Here is a 12,549-nt window from a genome sequence, read left to right as displayed (position 1 = left end):
ACCTGTGTTTAGATGCTTGGATGATGAAACGGAACCCCTCACATTCAGAAAAATATTTAATATATTGTGAATGTGCATCTCTTTTACTGTGAATGTAATGAAGCTATTTTAGATATTGTAGCAGTTAGCCACATAAGCTCAGTGTTTTCTTTTTTAAATAGCATGTAAAATACTTATGATTAAATCATCAAATTTTGCAATCGTTTTCCATCAAAATAAAGTAGCTTACTGTTGAAACTGTAGCTCTAGCTCAAATAATTGTCTATTGGAATAATGAAATAGATGCTTTTGGCTTTGTTCTTAAGAGACACTTTATGCATATGTTTTTGGCTTTGTTCTTAAGAGACGCTTTATGGGATCACATGACTACTACAATAATTGCCAGGGGGAAATGACAACTCATCTACTGAAAACATCAACATTGAAGCCAGTAATAATGTTGTAAATTATTTCCACTTTGATTCTTTACCATCGGTGCCTTATCAATTGGAAGTATAAGAATGTAATTGTTTAGCTAAAGGATGGGTAGTGTGGTCTATTAATTTAAATTTAAATTAATCAATTTGGTATTCTGGTAGGGAAGTCATGTTCAAATTAAATCACCATTTTCACTCAATAATCTTATTTAGTATCTTAGAATTTAGAATGTTCAGATTTATTTTAAGGGATGGCATAATAAAATTGTAATTACTGCACTAAGGTACTAAATATGTTTATAATTTTCGAGATGGACCATGGCTGTCAGTTTCTACAAGATGTAAATTATTTTAACCCAAACTCCATCCTTTTCATGCATGTGACATCATAACATATGTATAAAAGGAGAAGGCTTTGCATTGTACTGCTACAACACAGCTTTCACCATTTTGCAAGACAGTATCAGATAAATCTCAATCACTCTCTGAAAGCTTGTCTCTGCATTATCAGCCAAAATCTGCTGATAATAGGATGAAAGACAATACTATAGAATGTGTGTCTATCAGTTGAAAATGATTGCTTGTTTCTTCCTTAAATTCTTAGCAGACCTATCCTGCCTCATATAACAAATCTTATAGTAGTTTGAAGTTCAGATAAAGGCAAATACAAGGAGCTTCTTTTTTTGTTAACAACACATTTCCTATTTGGTCTTCAGAGTTAAAGGAATTTGATTTGCTCTCAATGCTGATTTTCACTTTTTGGAGATTTCTTGATTAGCATTCTGTTGACTTGCACAATTATAAAATATTTTTCTAATCTATAATTGTAATAAAATTATAAAATATAATTACCCATATTCTATTTTTAAAGTAAATATATTCAATGTAAAATCCAAAATTACTTTTGGAAAAACAAAGAATAATTTACTTCTTGCTTCTTATTTTTTGTTTATCCGATGTGTTTCCTCATTTGAATGCTTATCTTGAAAAAGATGGGGGGAAAGTTAGGATTAAAGGAACTGATCATTTGAAAAGAAAAGTATCCTAAATTATAGGATGCATAGTCTGCTTTCTTTTCTCTAGTTATTTCAGATTCAACATTCCTAAATGCTGATAACTTTTTTGCCTTTGCTTTTTATAGGTTTTTCTTCTGAAACAGTAACAGTAGCTGATGTCCCTGAATGTGAACCAGTTGAAGAAACTCCATTGCCCCCTCCATCCCACTCATTTTCTACAGTTTTTGATGAAGACAAGCCAATTGCTAGCAGTGGAACTTACAACCTAGACTTTGATAGCATTGAAGTTGTAGATTCCTTACAAGCTGTGGAACCAATCTCCCTGGACACAAAGAGTCGGGATTCTAAGTCACATGTTAGAAGAAAATCCACAGATTCTGTTCCAGTTTCTCGATCTACACTATCTCGTTCCCTTAGCTTGCAAGCTGGAGAATTTGATGGAGCCTCTTTTCCTGGGAGTAACGAGACAGCAGGTTCTGCAACAGATACTTTTAGTACCGGTTCATGCAGTGCTTCTAGTACTCTTAAGCGCACAAAAAAACCTAGGCCAGCTTCCTTAAAGAAAAAGCAAGTAGCAAAAAAGTCCTTAGATGTTTCTCCAGTAGAAGAACCAGGAATATTAGACTTCAAGCAAGATTCTTCTGCCTTAAGTGATGAAAAAGTTTCCAAAGAAACTTTGGAGCCCACTGAACCCGACTGTACCAACCAACAGCACCAAAGCACTGTCAATAAAGACGAGGCCACTCCTGAACTAGAGACATTGAGTCCATTTGACAACAACTCAGAAGAAATTCCTGTATCAGGAGATAGCAAAGTACAAAACTCTCCGCTTGCCAACAAGAAAACTGTATCTCTTACCACAACACCAGAAGCTGTGGAGGTGACACCATCAGACACTGGGGGACAAGAAGATCCCTCAGTGAAAGGCTTAGCAGTCAGATTGGAATTTGATTACTCTGAGGAAAAAGGCAGTGGTGAGGAACAGACAGAGAGTCCTCTTCTGCCCAAAAAAGTGGGCAAAAAACCTGGGGCCAAAATGCCCCTCAGAAGGCCAAAGACTAAAAAAATTGGAGAGAAACTTGACAATACTCCCACAAGCCCAACCAAGACTCCTTCTGAACCCAGTGAGATTCCTGCCTCCAAGGGCTCATATACTTTTGATATTGACAAATGGGATGACCCCAACTTCAATCCTTTCTCTTCCACTTGCAAAATGCAAGACTCTCCAAAACTTCCTCAGCAAACCACCACAACGTACAATTTTGATCCAGAAATGTCTGAGGATTCTCTCAATCCAGTCAAGCCTTCCGCAAAAGTTGCCAATTCTCCCACACAACCTCCAGCATCCTTTGAGATTTCAGCTAATGTCAGCGAAATTAATGGACCGGAAGGAGATGGCCTAAATAAACCTGCAAAAAAGAAGAAGACGCCACTCAAGACGTAAGTCAACATGTAGAAAAGCATGTGTGTAGTACTCTAAAAAAAATTCTCTGACAAATCTTTGCAAGCTCCCTTAAATTTCTGTATTGGCGATATGTTTATTGTATATGTTTGCTGTAGTACATCTTACCCAACTGAATTGTAATGCCAGAATAATTACATTACTGCAGATGGGATTAAATTATTTCCCTTTTGGTTCTAAGGTATACTAGAACTTTAAACCTTTGTTTAATTCTGAACATTTAGAAAGTAAGCTTTAATTTTGATGAATATATGGTGTGATCTTTTGCTTCAGAGTATAAGAATCTTGCTGATTCCTAGGACATGAGATTTAAAACATTTGGCAAAAGTTTTTTTCTGTTTCAAAGATAGAAGAGCAATCTGACCCTCATTTTAGAAGGAATGTATTTTGGAAAAAAAGTAGGGTTTCTTATGGTATTCTATCATGACATGGTGTTGTTGTTCTTTAACATAAAATGTAAATATATTTTATAATACAAGTTATCAGTTTAATTCAGTCAAATAATAACAAGCTCTTGTCAGGATTAAGAGACTACTCTGCAAAGTGTTTATCATGATGTTACAGTTTATACAAAGTTCAAAATGACAGCAGGTATTCAGATGCTTAAAAGGTGGTCTTCAGAGTATGTTGGTCCATTATAGCGGCTCGTTTGCAAACCAGCCACAAATGCTATTCCTTTGTGTGTGTGAGGGGCCAGAGTTGGGCAAATAAATAAATTCATTTAACAAATAAATATGAAATAAATATTTTTACTTTCTAAAAGTAGATTCTGGATACAGGACAGGACTGGATACAGGAAAGGAGGATAGGTGCCAATAGGTTTCTCTTCAACTATGTTGATTTATTAATGTTGTTTTGTCTGCTTATGATTTAAATTGGTTGTGAGAATGGGGAATTAGATAGCATACATCTTACAAATTGTATTGCTTGCTATGAATTTCAGCCACAGTTAACTCTGCATTTCTCGTATGTGGAATTCACCCATAAGCAAATTCTTCCAGTAGATAAATCTAATAATTTCCAAATGTGGTGTATTCTTGAAAAATATATTGTTCAACTTTTCCTTAAATATTCCTTTTTCTTTTTCTTTAAGGCTAATCTATACAGGTAATCCTTGATTTATGACCACAATTGAGCCCAAAATTCATGTTGTTAAATGAGGATGTTAAGTGAGTTTTGCCCTATTTTACAACTTTTCTTGCCACGGTTGTTAAGCAAATCTGGCTCCTGATTCACTTTACTTGTCACAATGCTGCAAAAGGTGATCACATGACCATGGCACCCTGCAGTCATCATAAATATGAATCAGTTGCGAAGCGTCTGAATTTTGATCATGTTTCCATGGGGATGCCTAATGCAGGGGCGTCAAACTTGTGGTGTCATGTTACATGATGTATTGTGACTTTCCCCCCCTTCGTTAAAATGGGGGTGGGGGTGGCCAGCACATGACATCTGGCCCGTGAGCCACAAGTTTCACACACCTGTGAAAAATGGTCATGTCACTTTTTTCAGTGCCATTGTAACTTCGAACACTCACTAAACAAATTGTTGAGGACTACCTGTAGTGAACTTTAGTATGCCCATAGTTTGGTGGTAAGATGGGGTGATAATTTGTTGTTGTTTTTGTTGATTATTCTAATTTGGTGTAAGTCATCTCTGACAGAGAGCCAGTTTGGTGTAGTGTTTAAAGAACCAGGCTAGAAACCAGGAAACCATGAGTTCTACTCCTGCTTTAGGCACAAAGCCAGATGGGTGACCCCTGGGCCAGTTACTCTCAGGCCTAGGAAGCCGACAGTGAAATCTTGTCAAAAAAAATTAAAGGGACTTCTCCAGGCAGTTGAGTCAACACTGATTTGAAGGTGTGAATGTACACACTTCTAATTATATCCTGTGATATTTTTAAAGTGACATACTGACTTTCCTAAGCATGACTTTTCAAAACACCATATAGTTTTTAACTTGAAAATATTGTTACAATTTTTCTGTCTAGAACTTTAGATTCTTTCTAAAAATTATTAGAATGTAAATGTTTACTTGGATTGATTATGATTAATGCAAAGTAGCATTAGTGGATACTAACCATCACCAGTAGGTTGGTTGTAACTTAGCACACACTCAGAGCTGAAATATAAACTCTGAAGTAAATGAAACAAACATATATACCCATGTCACTTAGGTTCAAAAGCACAATGGTTAGAACGCAATATTGCAGGCTAACTCACTGCTCACTCCAGGAGTTCTATTCCAAACAGCTCAAGGTTGACTCAGCCTTCCATCCTTCTGAGGTCAGTAAAATGAGGACCCAGATTGTTGGGGGCAATATGTGGAGTCTGTAAATTGCTTAGAGAAGGCTGTAAAGCACTGTGAAACAGTATATAAATCTAACTCCTACTGCTACATTTAATTAAAAATATACAGCATATTAGTTCTACTTCCAGTTCGAAATAAAAAAGAATTTTAAACAAATTACCAGATAAATTGGATATCTGGAAATAAGTAAAAACCCAACTTTCAACTTGGGTTAATAGTGGAACACTAAACAGGATTATCAAATTGGCCATAACTAGTATTTTTATTTCCTTATTAATTTCTACTTATAGTGGTATTTTGGAATGATTCTGCAATATTCTGTTTACAGTTAGCTGCAAATGAATGTACTTAAATTCATGCAACAAATTAGCCGTGAAATAATAAGCAATTAATTTTTATACTCTAGGTTATTACTGAAAGAATGAAATGTGATTATAAATCCCTGAATAACATCAATGAGGCCACAAATGGGATTCAGCACCGAAGCATTTAGAAACATTTTTATGTTGTGAAAATATACAATCTGAACAATTGTTTTACTTGGAGAGACAGGAAGCAAAACTGCTCACATCTATTCTTTTTGAATGTCCAATTGAATCCTTTGGATTGAAACATGCTGGAATTTGGTCACTAGATTCTGCAAGAAAAACGTGAAAGTATGCAATCTTAAATATTTAATATTTATTAATTTATAAATATGAAATAACATTTAAATAATTTAAATCCCATGTAGGATTAACTCAGAATTTTGTTGAGCAGAAAAAGTTCAGTTGTCAGTATTTAGGACTCCATTTATTTTTGGGATATGTGTGATTGAACTTGTTGAAATGGAGAATGTAAAAATTTACTGTAAGTTTTAAAAATATGAGGTATGCTTCCTAAAGTAGGGGAAGGTTTTCCTTCTCTTTTTTATATATTTCATTAATTAATAATATATAAGGTATTTCACCATTTTTCATTACCACTCCAAGACAGTATAGACAGATTCCTGTTTAGCTACATCATGGATGCAACCTTATATCTTAGATCAGTATTTTCAAACTTAGCAAATTTAAGATGCATAGACTTTGACCCCTGGAATTTCCCCAAGCAGCACGATCTCTCTGGCAGGAGCAAACTGGGGTTGGAGCATCCATCTTAGCTTCCTTGGACTGTCAGCAGTGTTTCAGTTCTATTTTGGACCAACTGAAGGGCTAGGGAAGTGGTATATGATGCTACATGGCTCTTCTTTCTCCAATTCCAATCAGTGTTGATAGGAAGGGAGAAATATGACCCAATATCCCTTCCATAAAGATTGTTTCAGTCCTCTCCCCCACTCCTGCTTACCTTCTACATTAAACCTTTGAGTAAGGTTATACATTAGACTATGGGGTAAAGAACAGGCTTGAACTCAATCTTAGCAAAGCTGAATGGTTGTAGGTTGAAGACCCTCTCCCCTTGATCTGTGGCACCTTCTGGACTCATGACTTCTCTTCAAACAATAGGTGGTAGCTGCAGCTAGGAGAGCCTATGCATTGTTTCACCGTATGTCCCAATTGTACCCTTTCCTGGATAGGAGCACTGCTCACTGTCATTCATGCTGAGGCCATCTCTCAAATGGATTGCACCATTGTGTTTTATATGTGATGCCCATAGATAACACCCAGAAGCTGTAACTGATCCAGAACATGGTCCCATGGGCAGCTATGTACCTTAGTGAGTACCAGCACCTTGGTATACTCCTGCTATACCAAAATTGCACTGCTTTCCATAGCTTCTGAAGTAAATTCAACATGTTGGTTACCATCTATAAAATCCTTCATGGCATGGGGCAAGGTTATTTTACAGCCTTTTACAACCTTTCCTGCCACTGTTGTTAAGTGAATCAGCACGGGTTAAATTAGTGTCACGGTTGTTCAGTGAATTTGGCTTCTCCATGGACTTCGATTGTCAGGTCGCAAAAGGGGATCACATGACCCTGGGACACTGCAGCTGTCATAAATGTGAGTCAGTTGCTAAGCGTCTGAATTTTACTCACGTGCCCATGGGGATGTTGCAACTGTCGTACATGTGAAAAACAGTCATAACTCACTTTTTTCAGTGCTGCTGTAACTTTGAATGGTCACTAAACAAATGATTGTAAGTTGAGGACTACCTGCACTCAGCAGTAACTTCACGTGGTGTTCTTGACTCGGGAGCACACTTTTTCCTGAGATTTATTTTGCCCAGAGCCTACTAGAATTTTGTAAATCCTTGAAGCATTGCACTGCGCAGTTCAGTGTTCTATCAATGTGATTATGTGTTTTATGTGGTCTAAGTTAGATTATTCTTGGCACCGTTACGTTATTATTTTTAAGCATCTTATATTTCTATGTGTTGGCTTTTTAATCCTATTTTTTTGCCACTCACAATTGTGAGATGGGTGACTATATAAACCATTATGATAAACTAATTAAAAATTGTGTCCAATATTTGGAGACATGTCCATTTAAAAAAAAAAAAAAACAGAAACATGGGATGCGATTTCCCCCACACACATAAATGGAAATTCTCCTTTGTGTCAGTGAGTTCCTTCTGTCTTGTCTCTCTCTTTTGTCTTATTTGTCTTAGGATGGTTGAAGATGTGATGTCTGTATGTTCTCTGTTGTAAGTAACTTTTAACCCTAAACATACCTGTTATCAGTAGAAATGCCTCATGTTTTTTGTCCTGTCTACATGTTTATGTATTGTTTTGCCTTGTTTCAGTCTTGTTTAGTTGTTTATTTTTACAAGTTTGCTTGCAGTGATATCCAGTAATGTAGGTCATGATACCTATATTCATTAAGATTATTTTGACTTGCATCAAGATTATTTTGAGTGGGGGGGGAAAGGCTGATCAGTACATAAAGATGAGCAAAACTATTTCTTGATCAATCTATCATCTGTCTGTCTGTCTGTGTCTATCTGTCTAATGTTCTGCAATTAAGTCTTCAGGTGGCAATTTCCACTCTCACTTTCCATATTGTTCTCCGTGCCTGCTTGAGTGGCATGCATGCATCATAAAGTCTGGTTACCAGAAGATGAAGCGTGAAGCCATAATAACCCATTTCTCTTTTGATTATATGGTTTAGCACGGGTTTGGCAACATTTCACAGTATTATAGATGAAAACAGCTATTTTCCTTCGATAATACACTTGTTAATGCAATGTAGTTATATTGTAATTTATTTTCTAAATAAGATACAGCCAGCCAGCATGTTTCTCAATGTGTTTCAACAATTAGTTAAGATACAGATAGTCCTTGGTTTACAAATGGTTGCTTAGTGACCAATCAAAGTTCTGACAGACCTATCTGAGGGAGGGTACTTATGACCTGGATTTGAACTTCTGATGGTCAGGCCCCCCTGCAGCCTTATGACTGCACTAGGTACTCAGCAGCTGGACTGCATTTATGGCCATGAGCAACATCTCATGGCCACGTGACTGCATTTTACAACAGTTTTGCTGAAAACAGGCATTTCTTTGTGAACTACTGGTTCACTTAATGGCCAAGGTTTTGCTTAACCTCTGTAGATTCATTTAACAGCCATGGTGAGTTGCTTAAGACCATTGCAAAAAAGGGTTGTTGTAAAATTGGTTTGGTCATGTGACTGATTTGCTTTATGATTGTCATGAGTTATGAGCATGATAGATGGGCTCCATTTTGGTTGTAATTCAAGGACTACCTGTACTGATATATTTTACATAAATCAACTCATTTTTGCTTTAGCTCCTTTATGGGGTTTGTTGTTGTTTTTTTGCCATTTCAGAAATAGTTGCAACATAGCTATAATATTTGAAAATCTTATTCTCATACAATTGCTCTCCACCAAAACATAATATCAATAACTTTTAACTAAGTTTATTTCACATTTCTTTAAGATCTCTCTGTATAGTTCTTTTTCCACCTGAAATTTGATCTACCTTAGAAATTCCCAAGCAGTGAGGGATGGTAGTCATTTTGGGAATATTGTTGAGAGTATATGATGGGACAGTCAAATAATGGCTGCCAAGGGAAAGTTGTCTATTCACAAAAAGGCCATCCAATTAATCAAATAAATGTTACTGAGCATGCTCATCATATTTCTTGCTACCTTGCAACTCATTTTTATTCTTTCTTTGAACTCTTGATCTTATTCGACAAGCAAAGAATATAATTGTGGCAACCCATCGTTTTTATTTTCTAAAAAAGATCTAATCTGGAATCATTCTTGGAAATACAGTTTTAAAGGCCTGGGTATTTTTTTCAATGTGCCAGTTTCCTCAGTATTTTTTAATATGAAGACCAGTACTATCATCAGTGCCATCATAATTTTTCCCCAAAAAAATTAAATTAGGAAAATGAGATCAGCAAGAAACCAATTTATTTATTGACACATTAATGACTATAGCATCATATTTTATTTTTATATCCTATTCAAATATTTTAATGCTTTTGGAATATAAATGTTTATAGTATAACCATAAGAAAACAAAAAGGATATAGATACCAACAAGTTAAACATGCTTATTGTAAGATTTAATAAATTATCAGGCAGTATTGCAGCTAGCAATAGTTAGAAGATAAGATCAAGGCATAAACCCTTGTCCCATATCTGCCTTGCTCAAATTGTGTGGTCTTGTTCATTGGTATTTTGCATGCATTTTGCTCATTCATCATTTGTTTGGCAATTAGGAAGTAGGATACCTGAGATGATAGTTTGGTAGATAAAATTGAAGACATTTTCACAACACTTACATACCAGTAGCTATGTTGGTGTTGTATTTGATAAGCAGTGATATCCTGGTAGATCTCAGGACAACAACTTATCCTGATCAAGATTCTTATTTACTGAATTATATTATGTTGGCCATTCTCCAGTAGTACTGTAACCATGTATCTCATTATCTGGATTGTCTTTGTACCTTAATCTAAAACTCAGTTTAACTTAATTCTTTTAATTATCTTATGTTTGAATTTTAATTTGGAAAAGATTGAGTCTAAGAGTGCATGGTAAGCCAAAGACATAGCATGCTCTTCTTTGATATTTACATGCTAAGTTTCTGAAACAGGCAATCTTCATCATAATATATTCATTAGCTGTTTCTTATTATGTCATTTTTCTTGGTTAGCCATACTCAAGAGTTTCCATTTTCTTTCCAGTGATACTTTTAGGGTGAAAAAGTCACCAAAAAGATCTCCACTATCTGATGCACCTTCACAGGTAAGGACCTTCAACAAACTTTTTAAAAAGAATTTTTAAGGTACATTCAGTATTAATTAATTATCTACTTTTTAATTATCTTGCAAAAAAAAAAAAAGGAGGCAGCTCAGATGCTAGATTGAAAATCTTCCCACAGTTAACATTATAGAGCCAGCACAATAAGGAGAAAATAAATAATCATGACATAAAACTAAGGATCAAATGGGCAAGCATCAAGTAAATGTTAGATCACATACAACTAATGTTTAGGAGGATTTGAAAATTAGCCTTTTTTTTTTTTTTTAGAAATGTTGAAATTGTTCAAGCCTTCATTTCCATGAAAGTTGATATTTTTAAGTACTATGGTAATATTTATCTAGAATGATTGGGTGAACTCCAAAGCTCCGTCTCAGTCTGGGGTTCTTATAAACCAATATGTATTTGTTAAAATTTTGCAATAAAATCTATGTAAACTAATCATTAAGGAACTAGGACTAATAGAACATAAAACACTCGATTTAATCCATCACTAGATCTATACTAATTAAGGCAGTGATTTTCAGATCCCTGAAATAGATCAAATGTCACTCTTCTAACATTTTAAAATGAAGAACCCAAGACCTAATTATGAATTAGAATAACTTGCATAGTGTAAAAAAGAGTTTCAGAACTCAGGTGGAGAAGTAAAGTGGTTCTTCTCCTACACCTACAACCATCTACATTTAGTCAAACTCTTAAGAGTGCTGGATCCATGAAAGAAGACAATTGTTTAACCTTTATTTTCTTCTTAGGAATCTATGGCACTGCCTACTACTGAAACGCCCTCTGTTGTATCCACTGTGGTACATGCAACAGATGAAGAAAAACTGGCATCTTCTGTGGGTAATCAGAAATGGACTTGTATGACCGTGGATCTTGATAAGCAGGATTATCCTCAGCCATCAGATCTCTCAACATTTGTAAATGAAACAAAGTTCAGCTCCCCTACAGAAGGTAAACTGGGAAAAGAAAATAGAATCACTGTTTTATTTGACAAGGGAAATATTGGCCCAGAATAACGAGAAACAAAGGATATCATTGCTATCAGTAGTTACTTACTAGTCCATTTAATTAGACATTAATTATTTGTTTTGAAGTTATGTATAACATTTATTGGCTACCCATCTTGCCATAAGATAACTCATCCACTAGATTCTGGGTAGTTTAATTTAGTGTTACATTGACAATTTTAACTTATCAACCAAGTTAAACAGGCTATAGAAATTGGTATAAGTAAAAAAAAAATCAAATAAATTTGAAATAAGAACTCTCCTCCCTACCATAAAAGAATATTGAAATAATTCAAAGTAGTAATTCAATGCCTGGTGGAAAAGAAGTGCCTTCAATATTTTGAGGGGAATGCCAAAAGTACATGTTCTCTTTATTATTAGAGAAGATAGGACCGTAAGTGTAATAATTGATATAATACTGCATAGACAGTAAGCATTTTGTGACCAAATAGCATAATATATTTGCATTTTCTCTGAGATCAACATTTCTGCCATTTTTCTTATATAGGTTAAAATGTTTCCTCAAGTCTAATGGCTCTGTTTTGCTCTTACTTCCTACAGTCCCAGCGAACTCTTTGGCTTTAGGGTACATCTAGGAGAAGAAGTGCCAGGTAGTAGTAAAAAAACAACGAAGAGCATTTAAAATAATCATATGAAACAGCATTGAACTTGCTAATAGAACATTAATTTTAACAGTGACTTAACCTACAAGAATCAAATATCTTGAGGAAAAAGATCATTTCTGACTAATATCATAATAAGATGTTGAGGATTAAATATAGTGAGAGATTTTACATGGGATTTTTGTGAAGGTACTGGTTAAAAGACAACTACCTAATATTTAAAGGAAATAGTATCCTTTCTTGAGAGAACCATCCTATTAGAATTGTAATTTCTATTTGAGGCTAGCACATTATGGTTCAATACCTACTCATCTATGAGTCACAGAGTGACCTTAGTCTAATCACCTTTGTATAGATATACCTGCCATGGCAGCTAATTGTAAGAATAATATTGCAACAAGAAAAAAGGAATATGTATTCTACCTTGAAATTCCTGAAAACAGGCTGGAATAAAAATGAAATAATTAGAGTGTGGTAGTTATGGAACATAAGT

The 12,549-nt window shown here is 35.1% G+C and overlaps 1 protein-coding gene across 17 annotated transcripts in view; it reads left to right on the top strand.

Moving 5' to 3' along the window:
* TACC2 (transforming acidic coiled-coil containing protein 2) overlaps positions 1–12,549 on the top strand; it is a 161,059-nt gene that overhangs the window by 119,536 nt on the left and 28,974 nt on the right. For all 17 annotated transcript variants that reach the window (XM_087964386.1, XM_087964385.1, XM_087964384.1 and 14 more), the window contains 3 exons: positions 1,558–2,872; positions 10,345–10,405; positions 11,176–11,377. In XM_087964386.1, coding sequence (XP_087820512.1) covers positions 1,558–2,872; positions 10,345–10,405; positions 11,176–11,377 — 1,578 coding nt within the window. The remainder of the gene's footprint in view (positions 1–1,557; positions 2,873–10,344; positions 10,406–11,175; positions 11,378–12,549) is intronic.

Source organism: Notechis scutatus, chromosome 4 (assembly GCF_049901735.1).
Source record: "Notechis scutatus isolate UNSWTSFEM ecotype Mainland chromosome 4, rNotScu1.2, whole genome shotgun sequence".
Lineage (NCBI taxonomy): Eukaryota > Metazoa > Chordata > Lepidosauria > Squamata > Elapidae > Notechis > Notechis scutatus.
Note: the sequence above shows the minus strand (reverse complement) of the source record. Positions and strands in the feature narration are given on the sequence as shown.